General features: G+C 48.2%; 2 protein-coding genes across 2 annotated transcripts in view; both read right to left on the bottom strand.

Moving 5' to 3' along the window:
* The window catches only part of LOC107302472 (plasma membrane calcium-transporting ATPase 2), a 136,311-nt gene extending 133,264 nt beyond the window's left edge, over nucleotides 1-3,047 (bottom strand). The window contains exon 1 of the mRNA XM_029287234.1: nucleotides 2,734-3,047. Coding sequence (XP_029143067.1) covers nucleotides 2,734-3,047 — 314 coding nt within the window. The remainder of the gene's footprint in view (nucleotides 1-2,733) is intronic.
* A 6,441-nt stretch (nucleotides 3,048-9,488) lies between these two features.
* Nucleotides 9,489-17,076, bottom strand: part of LOC107302473 (histone-lysine N-methyltransferase EHMT1-like) — a gene marked incomplete at its 5' end in the record, with an annotated part of 16,570 nt that continues 8,982 nt past the window's right edge. Inside the window, 7 exons of the mRNA XM_015831580.1 lie at nucleotides 9,489-9,566; nucleotides 9,618-9,738; nucleotides 10,058-10,233; nucleotides 14,945-15,023; nucleotides 15,443-15,529; nucleotides 16,516-16,631; nucleotides 16,904-16,916. Coding sequence (XP_015687066.1) covers nucleotides 9,489-9,566; nucleotides 9,618-9,738; nucleotides 10,058-10,233; nucleotides 14,945-15,023; nucleotides 15,443-15,529; nucleotides 16,516-16,631; nucleotides 16,904-16,916 — 670 coding nt within the window. The remainder of the gene's footprint in view (nucleotides 9,567-9,617; nucleotides 9,739-10,057; nucleotides 10,234-14,944; nucleotides 15,024-15,442; nucleotides 15,530-16,515; nucleotides 16,632-16,903; nucleotides 16,917-17,076) is intronic.

A 17,076-nucleotide genomic window follows, 5' to 3' on the forward strand; every position in this document is an offset into this window, starting at 1 on the left:
GCTTTTCCATCGGACCTTCCTGTCCAGGTAGAACGTTCCAACTTGGAACCTGACCTGACTTCCACCAGAGGACCATGGAGCAGAAAAGAACCGAGGAGAACATAATAATAATAATAATAATAATAATAATAATAATAATAATAATAATAATAATAATAATAATAATAATAATAATAATAATAATAATAATAATAATAATGATAAAGTTGGAAGGGACCTTGGAGGTCATCGAGTCCAACCCCCTGCTCAGGCAGGAAACCCTACACCATTTCGGACAAATGGCTGTTCAGTCTCTTAAAAACTTCCAGTGTTGGAGCATTCACAGCTTCTAGAGGCAGGTTGTTCCACTGGTTAATTGTTCTCACTGTCAGGAAGTTTCTCCTTAGTTCTAGGTTGCTTCTCTCCTTGGTTAGTTTCCACCCGTTGCTTCTCATCCTGCCTTCAGGCGCCTTGGAGAATAGCTTGACTCCCTCTTCTTTGGGGCAGCCCCTGAGAGATTAGAACACTGCTATCATGTCCCCCCTCGTCCTTCTCTTTGTTAAACTAGACATCCCCAATTCCAGCAACCGTTCCTCATATGTTTTAGCCTCCAGTCCCCTAATCATCTTTGTTGCTCTTCTCTGTACTCTTTCTAGAGTCTCAGCATGTTCTCCTTGCTCTCTGAAGTAACCCCAAACTTCTCCTCCGCGGATTCAATCTTGTCTGAATTATCCAAGCCAACTTTTGCTTTCCACGCCCACCCGCTCTAGGAAAGAGGAGAACTTTGCAAGACGGGCTGTTTCCTTTGCCCCCCCCCCCCAAGGTCTTCGTGAATCTTGCTTCAAAATCCGCTGAAGCAATGTTGGAACCTGTCCCTACTATATATATATATATGATGAAGCCGGGAGGACCCGGCGAAAGCTCGGCGTTTTATATTTATTAAACCTTTTTATGGTTTCATAATTCTCCTGGTGGGCTCACTTTTTTTAAGTGCTATCAGTCATATATATATATATATATATATATATATATATATATATATATATATATATATATATATATATATATACATACACACACACATACATATTTTCCTTCGACCCACCCTCTTAGCCATTGTGAATTCTAGCTGGCTTAGGTGTGCTTTCTCAGCATAGGTATATCCCCGGTGTTTCAGCTGGCTAAGAAAAGGTCGCCGCAACCTGCACGCGCGCTGCATGGGTTGTTAAGAGGAGGGCCGCTTGTTGCTTGTCGGGTGAAAAAAAATTACTAGCTCTGTGATTTCAGATCAAAGGAAAACAACAGGCCTTCCTGGGGAATTGCTTCGTGCAACACGTGCAGATCAAGCGAGGAGACGCTCCTTAGCAACCTAAGCCCAATCTCCGGTTGAAAGTTCCTTCTTGACTTCAAGAAGGCCAAGGCGGTCTCCCAAACTGGGCTAGCTAAGAGAAACGGGCCATCTCTCAGCTGCCTCCCCTGCTCCAAAGGCAGAGAGGCAGAAAGAGAAGCAAAGGGATGGGGGGTATGTGTTTCTCTTTGCACCCAATGAAAGAACTCTCTGGATTTAAAATGGGTGTCAAAGGAAGGGTGAATCTCTGTGAAATGCTTAAGGGCATTAATATATAAATATATATATANAAAAAAATCTATTTTCCAAAGCACCAGAAGGGCATGACAAAAAGCAATGGACGAAAACTAACCAAGGAGAAAAGCAACCCTAGATCTAAAGAGAAATTTCCTGACAGTGAGAACAATCAATCAGTGGAACGACCTGCCTCCAGAAGTTGTGGATGCTCCCATCACTGGAGGTTTTTAAGAAGAGATTAGACAACCATTTGTTTGAAATGTTGCAGGGTTTCCTGCTGGAGCAGAGGGTTGGACTAGAAGGCCTCCAAGGTGCCCGTCCAACTCGGTTATTCCGCTGTGTTCTGAATATCAGACAGTTGTCTGGGTTATCTTGACCTCACATGCTCGAAAAAGCAAACTTGGTGTTGATGAGAATCCAATAAAACTCAGAAGAGGCCTCAGGCAAATTCAGAAGGGTACAACTAAACCAGAACTGGGGTAACAAATGGATTGACAAAAATTCAGCATGTGGGAATGGAGGAGGGGTAACCCTAACCCTAACCCTTTAAATATGGGTGTTTTGAGCTTGCAGGAGCAGCCATACACACACAGGCCCATGGAACAGATGCCTCTATGAGAACAATTCCCACAACCAAAGTGGTCAATGGGGGCGGAGACCCCTCACTGTCCTGTGTGGGAACTCACCCATGCACCCCCTTTATAAAAAAAAAACCCCTCCTTTTCTTGCAAACCAAAGCAGAAAAGCTGTCCAAAGTGGTTTTACTCTAGTCTAGAGGGTCTTCAAAGCAGCTCAGGGACTGGAGAAGAGATGGAGAGACAGACACTCACCTCCCTTTTCACAGAGGCCTCTCGCAATCTTTACTGCTCCCCAAAAGGGATGCTTTGGGGGAAAAACCCCCCTCTCAGCTATCCTACTACTGCTTGCTAGGAAGAGCAGGGTCCCCTCGGGCCGGGCCAAGCGTGCCGACAGACACGCCCATCCCCAAGGCTGGAGGACCTCCTGTCCGGAACCCAGGATTCTCCAGCTTCTCCTGGAGCTCCCCACCACCACCCTGCCTTTTCCACATCCACACCTGTCCCACCGGGGATGGAGAAGGATGCCTGGGATGACAAGCGGTGGGGTGGGAGAGGGGAGGAGAAACCCAAGCCCCCCAGCCCCCCACTCACCCGCCCCGCCCGTCCCCCCTCCCGCAAGGATATGGCCACTCCGTGATGCGCTTGGCGTATTTGCGGATCGCGTTGTCCTCGCTAAAGATGAAGAGCGACCGGTTGACTGTAAAGCAGTCCTGCTTGACCGGAATGGGGTTGTAAAGAGCCATGGTCCGGGCGCGCTGGGCCTTGGTCTGCTTGTATACCCGCGGGCCCGGCTGGCCGGGGGGCCCCCCTTGGCGGCTGCCCCCGCGGGCCCCGCCGGGCCCGGGGGCGGCCCCCGCGCCGCCACCTCCATAGCGGCTGGGCAGGTCCTCTCCGAAGCGTGCCATGCTGGTGCCCCTTCTCCAAGCGCGCGGTGCTGGCCCTCGGCGCTGCGAAGGGGAAGACGCATCCCAGCGCCAGGAGGGAGGGAGGAAGCCGGGGCTTCTGGTGGGGCTGGAGGCGGCGGTGGTGGTGGCGGCGGCGGCGGTGGGGCTCTGCTGCTGTGGCTGCTGCTGGTGGGGAAGACGGACGGGCGGGCGGGCTGCGGCTCGGCTCTGGAAGCGAGGAGGATGCAAGGCGCCGCCGCCGCCGCCGCGCTCAGGGGCGAGGCTCGGCGAGGCCGCTGCGCGCCCCAGGCGGAGGCGAGGCCGGGGTGTCCCAGCTCCGGCTGGAAGCCGAGGCGATCCGCATCAGCTCGCCCCCCGGGAGCCCCCTTCCCTCCACCCCAGCATGGCGCGGGCGCGCAGAAGGCAGCCCGGAGCTGGGGGGCGAGGCGCAGAGCTTGGCGAAGGGAGATCCAAAAGGGGCTGGGAGCTACTTAGCTTGCGTGGGCCTCTCTCCTCCTCCTCTTCCTCCTCCTCTTCTTCTTCTTCTTCTTCTTCCTCCTTCTCCCTCTTTCCCGGCTCGGAGGATCGGTGGATGCTCTTCTCTCCTCCGCTTCCCGGGGCTTTTCTTTCCTGGCGCGGCTCGAGTGGCGGAGGGGGTCGCCGGCAGGCTTGGAGAGCGCGGAATGGAAACCGTCAAGAGCAACCGGTTAGTGAACCTCGCCCCTCTTAAAAAAAAAAAAAAAAAGGAAGAAGGAGAAGGAAGGAAGGGGAAAAAAAAAAAAAAAAAGCACAGCCAGCTGACAGCCGGGAAGCCAATCAGCGAGGCCGGCTCCACCCGACTCCTCCAGGGTACCCAACGAAGCCCCATATCAATAACGGGGGAGGGAGAGGAAGGACCCGCCCCTACTCCAACCAAGGCTGGGCGATCGAAAGGAGGGGGGGTCGTCTTTCGAGAGCCAACCTTTCCTTCCCACTCAACCCCCATCCCTTTCCTTTCTCCACGTCGCCTCCCCACCTACTCGTGTGCTAAGCTTCATGGAGCCCGAGGGTGGGGACGATAAAAAAAGGGGGGGACCCACGAAGGATGGGGTCCACGGGACCCAGGCAAGTCTTGGGGAAGGACCAAGGAAAGGAGACAAATGGGTGAAGAACAAGTTGGCTAGGAAGAGGCTGGAGAGAGTGGAGTCTTGGCTCCGGGAGCTGTCCAGGTGCTGAAACCAAGGCGCCTGCCCATCTCTTCCAAATGAAACAGGCCGTTTCCCCCCCCTTTTCTTTCCATTTTCCCAGCTTCCCGCTTTCCTAAAGGGTTGGTTTTCCTAGAGTGCCGAGGAAAAGGAAGGCCCAAAGAACGTGAGATCCTTCCGCTTGCGGCCAGTTCTGAAGAAATGCCCAAGTCCCTAAAGAGTTCTTGGCGAAAGTTATCTTAAGGCCAGCCATGGCTGGCTTGAACCGCGCTTTGTGGGATGAGCTACAGTGACCAGGGTTGACCCTGGCGCTACGCCAGAGAGAGAGAGAGAAAGATTTAGAGGCCACCGTTGTAAAGACAAATCTGTAAGGCCCGACTTCATACCGCCGATCCGAAAACTAACAGGCTGGCCAAGGATTGAGGGAGACGGGTGAGTCTGGTTGACAAATAAGAATAAGAATAGAGTTGGAAGGGACCTTGGAGGTCGTCTAGTCCAACCCCCTGCTCAGACAGGAAACCCTATCCCATTTCGGACAAATGGCTGTCCAGTCTCTTCTTAAAAACTTCCAGTGTTGGAGCATTCACCGCTTCTGGAGGCAGGTTGTTCCACTGGTTAATTGTTCTCACTGTCAGGAAGTTTCTCCTTAGTTCTAGGTTGCTTCTCTCTTTGGTTAGTTTCCAATTGATGATCAATAAAATATCTGTCCTGGATTAGTAAATTATGCAACGAAGCAGGAGAGATGGTTTACCAAACCGAGGAGTGTCCTTCTCATTCTTGATAGGACTTTAGTTGTTGACATGTAGCACTTCTGTGCTGGGAATAATGGTCCATCTTGAAGATTTGTATCCTTCCATCCCACACATACAGATACAACAAAAACAAGTTTGGAGCAGACTTAAGGGAAGGGCCACACCCGAAAACTTTTTATGACCAAATATATTAAAGCGTCTCGCTCTGCCTTCGGTGACAGCCTGTGCCTCTTGTCAGTGCAGTCTCTCAAGTCTGCCCAGATATCCATCTCTGGATTTGGGCTCCTCCACTCCAGACAAGGCACAAGCAGTGCCACCAAAAGGAAATTAAAAAAAGACGAAAGAGTATCGCTTTTCTCTCCCCGGGCTGCAGAGATGGAACACGAGCCGTTATCAGAAAGATGAGCTAATATTCCTAGCAAGGCGAAGTCTCCGGAGCAAGGATGTTCGTCTCTATAATAGAGGCAGATTGGACAATTCGAACCGGCCCCGTTTCTCATAACTTACTTGCGTCAGCAAAATAAAGACTCCAGCAAGTTGCACGTCTGTCCAGATCGTTTGGAGATAGACATCTTTCAGCAGCTTAGACACACACACACACACACACACACACACACACACACAGCTGTGTTTTTCAAAGTAGTGCACACCCCAGTAAATAATAGGATTTCTCAGCCCTATCATGCCCCATTGGAGGCTGGTTTGGAGGGAGTTGGTTTTTGTTGTGGCAGGAGTAGATTTCTTCTTCTTCTTCTTCTTCTTCTTCTTCTTCTTCTTCTTCTTCTTCTTCTTCTTCTTCTTCTTCTTCTTCTTCTTCTCCTTCTCCTTCTCCTTCTCCTTCTCCTTCTCCTCCTCCTCCTCCTCCTCCTCCTCCTCCTCGTCCTCCTCCTCCTCCTCCCTCTTATTCTCCTTCTTCTCCAGGCTCCAATGGGCCATGACAACCCTATCACTGAAAAGACTCAAGTGCTGATTAATTTAAACTATCTACTTAACTTCTACACACTGTAGCACTGAGAATACCTGAACAGAGGAATGGTCCTAGTTACCTTCTTGGGGCCTGGCCATTAGTGATCCCTCTCCTGGCTTTGACTTGCTTCGCTCCATCTGGACGAAAAGGAACAGAATTAGCTGTGATAATGGAAGAGATGTCTCTGCCCTGCTCAAGCAGGAGAACCTATGCCATCTCAGACAGGTGATTGTCTAGCCTCTTCTTAAAAATCTCCACTGATGGAGCGCCCACGATTTCTGGAGGCAAGTTGTTCCACTGATTAATTGTCCTGTCAGGAAGTTTCTCCTTAATTCCAAGTTGCTTCTCTCGTTGATCAGTTTCCAACCATTGTTTCTGGTCCTGCCTTCTGTGCTTTAGAGAATGTGACCCCCCTCTTCTTTGTGGCAGCCCCTCAAATACTGGAACACTGCTATCATGTCTCCCCTATTTCTTCTTTTCTTTAAACTAGCCAAACTCAAGTCCCGCAGCCGTTCTTCGTATGTTTTAGTCTCCAGGCCTTGGATTATCTTAGTTGCTCTTCTCTGCATTTTTTTTCCAAACTCTCAACATCTTTTTTGTGATAAGGTGACCAAAATTGGCTGCAGTATTCCAGGTGTGGCCTTACTAGGGTTTTACAAAGCGGTACTAATACTTCACATGATCTTGATTATATGCCTGTTTATACAACCCAGGATTGTGTTAGCTTTTTTGGCTGCTGCTACACACGGCTGTCTCATAGTCAAGCGATCGTCCACTAGGACTCCACTAAAACATGAACGGACATATTTATGACGATGGAATTGCACACACCCCGACACCACGCACATGTCCTCCTTGACTTAATGACTGTTTGAAGAGCACCCCATATTCACATGTTCGTGATTGACGACTTTTTCCTCCCCTGGAAACCATCATTTATTTCTGATTTACAGCCAAAACACCCCATACCCAACAAGGGATTTGCTTTAAAAACGTGGTGCTCGTTTTACGACTGCCACCTACACTTCCGTGACCACTGTAAAAAGAAGAAAAAGAATGTTGCCAGATCAGGCTGAGTCACACGATGACCCGTTTTACGGCCACAGTGACTTAATTCTTGTCATAGGCCAAGGATTGCCTGTACAGCTTAGTCCTCAACTTACAAGAGTTCGTTTAGCGAGGAGTCCGTTACAACAGCACTGGAAAAAGTGACTTGAGACAGTTTTTTACACTTACGACAACTGTTAGCATCTCCATGGCCAGCTGATCAAAATTCAGACGCTCAGCAACTGATTCATATTTACGACGGTCGCAGCATCCCGGGATGACTTGATCTCCTTTTGCGACCTTCATATGGGGGAAGCCGGATTCACTTCACAACCGTGTGACTAGTCAAACAACTGCAGTGGTTCACTTAACGACGGGGGCAGGGAAGATCGTACAATGGGGGAAGCATTCATTTAATGTATGTCTCGCTTAGCAACGGAAATGTTGGCCTCCGTTGTGGCCGTTAAGCCGAGGACTTCTGGCTCCCAAAAGAATTCCACTCAAGACCGGCAAGCAAAGAAATCGAGGGTGGTGATTGTTTTTTTTAAAGCACTTTTTTTTATTATTATTGATCTCATCGAAAACAGAACAAGGAAATGACAGAGCTGAAAGGCAATGGCCTCTTAAAACTGTCCAAACGTTTAACAGAAAACGAACGAAAACAGAAGGTGGGTGGGAGAGAGACAGGGAAAGAAAGAAAGAAAGAAAGAAAGAAATAAAGAAAGAAAGAAAGAAAGAAAGAAAGAAAGAAAGAAAGAAAGAAAGAAGGGAGAAAGAAAGAAAGAAAGCAGGGAGAAAGAAAGAAAGAAAAAGAAAGAAACAAACAAACACCTGGCAAATATGAACGGTTTAAAAGAGTTGCACCAAGAGAAAGGGGGAGGGGAAAGACCCCAAACCTGCGCTAATTACAGTATTGAAAGATATATGAAAAAAAAAGGAAAAGAAAAAAAAAAGAAAAATAATAATTAAATGACCTGTTCGGTCATCACACAAAAGGCGATGACCCTTTTTATGCTCACTACCATACAACGTATTTGTTGTTGTTTTGTTTTGTTTTTTTAAAAAACGGGATCTGGGAGGGGAGGGGTTGTTTTGTTGTCGTCGTTTTGTTTCATTATCTGCCCCTGCGTTTTCATACTAAAATCACTTTGTTCTTTTTTGTTTTGTTTTTTAATTCTTTTCTTTTTTGTCCTTTTTTTTTTAATTATACAACTGAAATTTATATTCACGAAGTCGAGTAAAAATCGCGCGAGAATCAGCACCGTGAAGTTGCTCGGGTGGGTGGGTGGGTGGGTGAGGAGGAAGAGGAGGAGGCTGAAGGGGGGGAGAAGGAAAGGGACTTGTCTGTTCAACACCCCGACCCTCATCCCCCCCCTCGCTGTCAATCCACACCCTCAACCCCCCTCCCCAGTTGATTAAAAAATAAAACTCGATCCGGTCCAACTTCGGCCTTTAGAAAATGGGTAGGTTCCGGAGAGGGTAGGTGCAGCGCTGGCTTCCAGGAAACGGGCATCTCCGGATGATTGCAAATCCTCGCGCCTCGGCTTAAGAAACGCCCCCCCTCCCATAAATACCCAAAAGGGTCTCTAAGAATATCGATTTTTATTAAGGACGCCGCGCCCCTCTCTCCCCGCCCCAAAGTTTCCACTTCCGATTTGGAGTTAGTGTCATTGAAAAACGGGATTCCTATAGACGAGTGGAAAAAGGCAGGGGAGGGAAAATAAAATTATTTTAAATTTTAAGGGGAGATAATAATAATAATAATAACGACAACGCTGCGGGGGGGAGAAGAGTGCTAAGGAGGAGCTACCCGAGGACTGGGATATAACGGAGAAGTCCCAGATGATTGCTCTCTTGACCTGGGCGAATCGGGATGGGGCGTGAGCGGCGAACAAAGAATTGATTGGACTCGGTCTCTGGTTGGGCCCCTGTTCCAAAGCACAGGCAGCCAGCAAAGGAGTGGGTGGGAGGGAAGATTCAGTGGCAGGCAAAAAAAAAAAAAAAAAACCCTTCCCAGATGTGTGCCGAGGCCGGCGGAACTCTCCGAGACAAGGATGCCGAGTTGGAGGACTTTTTTGAGACTCTTGACCCAAGGATGCAGAGTTTGACGAGTCCGAGGCGTCCCCGCCGTTCAAGGATGGAGAGTTTGGACGGGAGAGACGGTCCATGTCAACGTTCCTCGTTCCGACGAGGGGATGGGGGGGCTTGGAGAACACTTATCACGTGAAAAAGGAGGGGATGGGGAAGAGAGGGGGAAGGGAGGTCTCTTCCTGCCACCCCGGAGCGTGCCACGGCGTGGCTGCCTTCCCCCTGCCACGTCGCCAGAGGGGAGCGAAGAAAGGAGGGAAGGAGGGCGCGACGCCACGACCATCATCCACGCACGCCCCCAAAAGGGGAACCGTTATGGCAGACCGGAGGGGGGGAGAGCTCGCTGGGAAAAGGGGCAGAACAAAACCAACGAAAAGCATCGTCTTCAAATGTCACGGCCTGGCTGGGGAGGGCCCCGGGCTCTTCAGGGGAGGCCTCCGAAGGCAGGGGGGGATGCCAAGGCGGCCGAACTGGTGTCCGGGAGTCTGTTCTCGGGGGCCTCCTGCGAGGAAGCGGCGGTACTAGCCGCCGCAGCAGCAGCCGCAGCAGCTGCAGCAGCAGCGCTGGCCTGCCGCTCGGCCAGGACGGCGCTGGAGTGCCTGCATTTGGGCGAGTTGCAGAGGCAGCTGAAGTATTTGGCTTTGATGTTCCAGAACCTCTCGCCGTAGTCAAACCTGCAGAAAGAGAAGCTCAGTTACTCCAGGGTTGCATTGTGGGGGTCGGGGTGTCTTACTCTCCTAGTAAGCCACCTGGGAGAGGACTAGATGACCTAAAAGGTCCCTTCCAACTCGGTGATTCTGATTCTGATTCTAACTCATTCTAACTCTAACTCTAATTTAATTCTAATTCTAATTTAATTCTAATTCTAATCCTATTTAATTTTAACTCTAACTCTAACTCTAATTCTAATGGGATGTCTCTCCGCCCCAGCCCTTTTGTCTTTCTGCCCCCTTGGGTCTCAGTCTCCACTTCTGCTTCCGGGCCAAGGCGTACCCGATTTCTTCTCCCGCCTCTATGTGTCTGCTGCTGAAAAAGGCAATTCTGGGAAACCGCAAGTCCTGGTGGGACATGAAGACCCGGACGGCAATGAGGTTGGGCTCGCAAAAGTGGTTGATGAAGCGGCTGATGTTGCCGTAGAAGCGGGCGTCAATGCAGTAGACGTCCCGGTCCTGGAGAAAGAGAAGGGAGGAGTTAGGGGAAAATGGGAGGAGCACGTTGGGGCGTGATTGATGTGCGACTTGATCTGGTTCCGGACTCCAAATGGCTCTCAATGCGCCAGGTGATAGAAGAATAGCAGAAGTCAGAACAACAAAAGCAAGAAGGAAGGAAGGAAGGAAGGAAGGAAGGAAGGAAGGAAGGAAGGAAGGAAGGAATTCCTCAAACAAAGCCCACAAAAATTTCAAGGAGGAGGAGGAGGAGGAGGAGGAGGAGGAGGAGGAGAAGAAGAAGAAGAAGAAGAAGAAGAAGAAGAAGAAGAAGAAGAAGAAGAAGAAGAAGAAGAAGAAGAAGAAGAAACAACAATAAAATGGAAGTATTAAATCAAGCCACCTTCATATAATAACCAGGAATCCCACTTTCAGTTAGATATGACCAAAAGAACTCATAATTTAAAACATAGGTCCCCAACCCCCGGGCCATGGACCAGTATCGGGCTGTGGCATGCCAGCAACCGGTCCACACAAACAAGCAAAGCCCCATTTGCGGGATGCAGGCAGCACAGAAAACCACGCACCCTGTGATCCTCGGAAAAACCTCTCTCCACGGAACCGGTCCCTGGTGCCCAAAAGGTTGGGGACCTCTGCTTTAAAGCAATCATGGGACTTAATATAAGGCTCAGCTAAAGAAATGGCTGATGGGGGCTGGTACTCCCACCCAGTCAAACCTCCCACTTGTGATTGCTGCAGTTATTCACTTACACCCCTCCACTTCGTAGCAATTTGTCTGAATGAGTTTGCGACACAATCAAAGCAAAGAGGATCAAACGGCAGTTTAGTGTTTATGCTGAAACAGCAGCAGCTTCGGATTTAGAACTGTCTCAGAGTCTCTCTCTCTCTCTCTCTTCCCTCCCTTTCCCTCTCTCTCTCTCTCTCTCTCCTTCTCTGCCTCTCCCTCCATCCCCTGCTTTGATGCAGGTAAACAGTCTGAAAATATGAACTTGTGTTTTTATCTTCCCAGTAGGACTGGATTCTCCTTCCTGCTCTGTCTTCATTTCCTTACGTTGGCCAGCCTAAAATCCCCCAGGCCCCCATTTATTTTTATTTTATGCCTTGAGTTTCCTCCGAGCAGCGTAAAACACACTCCCTCTCCTCCAATTTTTCTCCATTCCCAATAATCCTCCGGGTAAGAGTGAGAATAATTGATCCCAAGCCCACCAGAAGGTTCCCATTACTTTCCTATTCCTGGAGAGATAATCTAAGGAGCCAAAGAAGCAATCCTGTTCTGCGACGTATATGCCGCTTACATGTTTTTTTAGGCTGAAGCGGTCTACAAATTTTATAAAATAATAAACAGTAATTGCCAAAGATAGCTTTGCTTATACAACTTATGTCCTGTGACAATACCTTTAACACCATCAAGCAGCAACATCTGTCTATCCAGGTCCTTGGGAAGGATTCAACGGGTGGATTAAAATGCCAAACCCAGACTAAACATCTGGCTAATAGAATATTAGGGGTTGAACTGTAGAGTCCTTGGTGCTCTCTGGAACTGGGCTGTTTTCTTGCAGACGTTTCATGACCCAACTAGGGAACATCATCAGCGCTAGAAGGGAGAGAGCAAACCTTATTCCCATCTAGGACTGATGACGTTACCTAGTTGGGTCGTGAAACGTCTGCAAGAAAACAGCCCAGTTCAGAGAGCACCAAGGACCCCACAATCCTTTTCCTCCTCCTTCTCTTCCTCCACTCCACACACTCCACTTCCTCCTGGCCCTGGAGATGGTTCCCTAGTTGGGTAATGAAACGTCTGCCAGAGAACAACCCAGCTCAGAGAGTGGCAAGGATCCCACCTCTCTCCGGATGTACAACCACAATAAACGAGCGTAAATATGGGACTAAAAAATGTCATTTGGTTTTTTTAGAGTATTATGGTTGTACAAAGGCTAGAATATTTTATTTAGTGTTATTTTTAATTATTAAAGTGTTGTTATTATTATTGTTTTTAATAATTGTATATCTGTTTAAAAGAGAGTTAAAGGAGGTTATAGATATGTTATTTTAATAGTTGACTGTTAATTAGAGTATGATTATGTTATTGTTAACCCTGTGATGGGCACTGGGAAGTGAGGGGGGAGGGAGGGGGGGTGGAAGGGTGGGAAGAGGAAGGGGGGGATTTATATTGTAAAATTTGATAAAAATTTTCAGTTAAAAAAAAAAACCAAGGGAAAAGAAAAACAAATAATAAACCAGCTGTTCATTTCAGGAACTCAGCTGAGTGCCACCCACAGACCAGCCCACCTCAGCTTGAGCCATACCACCAGTCACCCCAATCCACCATTATCGTTCTAGCTGGGGATTGTGGGGACTGAGGTCCGACACATCTGGAAAGTGTCGGTTTGAAGGACATACGGCTAGATGGGGAGAACTGCTAACACAGTGGTTCTCAACCTGTGGGTCGGGACCCCATTTGGGGTTGATCGACCATTTCATGGGGGTCGCCAAGCAAGGCTGTCCGCCATTTTTTTTGTCCGCCATTTTTCCCCCCCTTTTCCGGCAGGTGCCTTACCTCCCTTGGGCTGGGCCAGCTGGTGGTCGGCCTGCTCCGTCTCTGCCGCTTGCCAGCTACACCTCGGCCGGCGCAGGGGGCGGAACCACGCATGCGCGGCGCTCCAGTCAGGGAAAGTCCTCGACTTACGACCGGTTGGCTAGTCCTCGACTTACGACCAGTTTAGTCCTCGACTTACGGCTGGTTTAGTCCTCGACTTACGGCCAGTTGGGGTCACGGCATTAAAAAGGTTGAGAACCACTGTGCTAACACAATGAATGAGCCTTATCATTCCTAAGTTGGCCCAGGGGTCGTGTACACCTAGTCAATGCTTCTTCATGTTCTTAGGGGACCTAAAGCCCTCAGTAGCCAGAAGGATCCTAGCAGGAGTCTGTGCAGCTGGGAAGCTAATGTTTATGTTCCTTAAACTCCAAAGCTTCGGGCTTCTCCTCCACCCACTCAGGCTATTGAACCTGACAATCCAATTATAGGAAGCCCAGGCCTGCCGGATGTTTGACTTGCCAACAAATGAAATTACCAACTTAAAAAGGGGGCAGGAAGGATGGAGAGGGAAGGCACGGAGAAGGGAGAAGCAACGTGCGCTTCCCCGACGGAAGCCAAGGGAACTTCTTGGCCTCTTCAAGTGCACCTCTGGAAGACGTTGTTCGTTCGGGCAGCGCACAATTTGTGCAAAAAGCAGGGGCCTTGTTTGTCGGTACATCAATTGGATAAGGCTACCCAACTCGAGGCAGCGATACTATTTCAGCTTCCGTGCTCCAACTGCGAGGCAAGGTGAACCAAAGTGTATTGTACCGTTCTTGGCGTTATCACTGGAGCACGCAATATAACCATGTGCGGTGTGCTCCTCTCGGCTGGGGGTGTGTGTGTTTCTTGCAGATGTTTCGCGATCCAACTAGGGAACATCATCAGTGCTAGAAGGGAGCATGGTGTCTGGAGAGGAGGAGGAGGAGGAGGAGGAGGAGGAGGAGGAGGAGGAGGAGGAGGAGAAGAAAGGGAGGGGAGGGGAAACTGTAGGGTCCTTGGTGCTCTCTGAGCTTGCTTGCTTTCTTGCAGATTTTTCATGACCTATCTGGTTAATAGTATCAGTGCTAGAAGGGAGGAGGAGGAGGAGGAGGAGATTTGGTGCTCTCTGAGCTTGGTTGTTTTGTTGCAGGTGTTTCATTACTCAACTAGGTAGCAACATTAGTGCAAACACTGCTCCCTTCTAGCACTGATGATGTTCCCTAGTTGGGTCATGAAACGTCTGCAAAAAAAAACAACCAAGTTCAGAGAGCACCAAGGACCCTATATTCCTCCTCCTCCTCCTCCTCTTCTGCTCCTCCTCTCTATATCCCCTGCTCCCTTCTAGCACTGATGATGTTCCCTAGTTGGGTCATAAACGTCGGCAAGAAAACTACCCAGCTCAGAGAGCACCAAGGACCCCCACAGCTCCTCCTCCTCTTCCCTAATCCCATTCACAAATCCCATTCCTTTCTAGCACTGATGATGTTCCCTAATTGGGTCATGAAACGTCGGCAAGAAAACTACCCAGCTCAGAGAGCACCAAGGACCCCCACAGTCCTCCTCCTCCTCCTCCTCTTCACAAATCCCATTCCTTTCTAGCACTGATGATGTTCCCTAATTGGGTCATGAAACGTCGGCAAGAAAACTACCCAGCTCAGAGAGCACCAAGGCCCCCATAACTCATTGTGTTTTTTAAAAGCCCAGTGGAAACCAGTATAGATCTATCGAACACAGTCCTGCTTATCTTCCAGGACCAAGAGGGCAGCCTAGGCTAAGATTGGTTTGTGTTTGGTGGAGTCATCTGACTATCCAATCCTGCTCCAGGAAAAGTCCTTTCGTTTAATCAAGATTTGTCTTTCTGCTTCTCCTCATTCAGCAGCCTGGAAAGGCTGATCTCCTTCTGTCCCCTTCTCTCCAAACCCATTACCCAATGCTCAGAGCTCCTTTGACCCCCGTTCCACGGGAGCCCCGCTGTCCAAAAGGCGAAAAGAGCTTCACACAGCAGCTCAAACGATCGTGTCTCTGCCCAGTGTAACGGAAGACGGAAGGAAGGTGTGGAGAATTCATCTTAGCACGTCTGCTCGCCCTTGAAGTCCTTAGTAAGTTAAAAAAAAAAAAACCACACACACACAGAGACACACACACTACCCTTACCTTGTTGCCAAGGTCGAAAAGATAGCAATCTTCCTCACGTACGTTGGCCTCCGAGTCAGAAATCAGCTCTCCGACGTATCTGCAGGGACACAACACCCCCCCCCCCCAAAAAAAAGTCTGTATAACGTGTAAAAATCCAATACGTGATTATTATTTTTTTAAGAGGAAAGCAGTGTGACAAAAAAGGATCTCCCAATTTCGGCCACGTATGGATTCCAACTCCCCAAATTTTTCAGAAAGGGCTGGGGGATCCGGGGAGCTAATGCCTGCACAGCTGGAAGTTGCTGAGGTGAGATTGTCCACCTTGGCAACTGGGTGGCCAAAGACCCGATGGGATTTTTATTTATTTGTCAAGACTTATTAGCCACTATCTTGACACAGGATAACTGTCATGGGACAGGGAAGAGGTTTCTCTCCCTTTTTTTTCCTCTTGAAGCTGGGTCATCCCTCTGGGTTGGTCATCTTCGGTCCCCCGGGCTTCAAAACCAAGGCACTTACTCGCACACAAAGGTCCCCAGTGGAATGTCTTGCATTGTCCTTACACCCCAGCCCATCTTCCTCGTCCGGAAAAGTTGCAACCTTGTCCTGAACAAAGAGAGAAGCAACTTGGAATTAAGGAGAAACTTCCTAACAGGGAGGACAATTAACTAGTGGGACAGAAGTAGCCTCCAGAAATCGTGGGCGCTCCATCACTGAAAGTTTTTAAGAAGAGACTGGACAGTCATTTTGTATGAAATGGTATAGGCTCTCCTGGTTAAGTGGGGGCTGGACTAGAGGACCTCCAAGGTCCCTTCCAGCTCTATTCTATTCTATTCTATTCTATTCTATTCTATTCTATTTCCATATTCTATTCTTATTCCATTCCATATTCCATTCTATTCTATTCTATTCTATTCTATTCTATTCTATTCTATTCTATTCTATTCTATTCTATTCTACTCTACTCTATTCTATTCCTTATTCTACTCTATTCCCTATTCTATTCCCTATTCTATTTCTATTCTGTTCTATTCTATTCCTTATTCTATTCCCTATTCTATTATTCTATTTCTATTTCTATTATTTCTATTTCTATTATTTCTATTTCTATTCTATTCTATTCCTTATTCTATTCCTTATTCTATTCCCTATTCTATTCTATTCTATTCTATTCTATTCTATTCTATTCTATTCTATTCTATTCTATTCTATTCTATTCTACTCTACGCCTTATTCTACTCTATTCCCTATTCTATTCCCTATTCTATTTCTATTTCTATTCTATTCCTTATTCTATTCCCTATTCTATTATTCTATTTCTATTTCTATTATTTCTATTTCTATTATTTCTATTTCTATTATTTCTATTCTATTCTATTCCTTATTCTATTCCCTATTCTATTCTATTCTATTCTATTCTATTCTATTCTATTCTATTCTATTCTATTCTATTCTATTCCTTATTCTATTCTATCTATTTCTTATTCTATTCCATTCCATTCCATTCCATTCTATTCTAAACTAGATGTAATTCTTAATTCTGACTTCCCCAGCTGCAAACGGACAGTCAAAGGGACATCTGCGCATCTCACCGGAGTCCATTTTGCACCACCCGATTCCGGCAGGTTCTCCAACAGGAACAGGCGTGGTTACACTCGAAAATTAGCGGAGGTTCCGACGTGTTGAATTCTGGAAGCAGCCGTCCATCCTGCACCGGGGGGGGGGGGGAGAAGAGAGGTTCAAACTGGACATCTGGTCAGCCCAGCCATCTCAAGGCCACAATAGGGTGGAGCTGCCACTTCACGGATCCCCTTGAGTAGAGGTCAGGTGGACAACTTGGCTTTGCCTCTGGACATCGTCCACCCCCCAACTACAGGCAGTCCTTGACTTACAACAGTTCATTTAGTGACCGAAGTCACCAACGGCGCTGAAAAACAAAGTGACTTAAAAATGAGGGATCATTTTACGACTGCCACGTACGCTTCCGTGACCACTGGGGAAAAAATAAGATAAAAAATAAGATCAGGCTCGGTCACAGCGACCTGTTTTACGACCACGATGACTTAATTCTGACATCGAGGACTGCCCGTACAGGTTAGTCCTCGGCTTACAAGAGTTCGCTTAGTGACCGTTCAAACTCACAAGGGCACGGG

The sequence above is a fragment of the Protobothrops mucrosquamatus genome, unplaced genomic scaffold (genome assembly GCF_001527695.2).
Source record: "Protobothrops mucrosquamatus isolate PMUCROS unplaced genomic scaffold, P.Mucros_1.0 scaffold_263, whole genome shotgun sequence".
Classification (NCBI taxonomy): Eukaryota; Metazoa; Chordata; class Lepidosauria; order Squamata; family Viperidae; genus Protobothrops; species Protobothrops mucrosquamatus.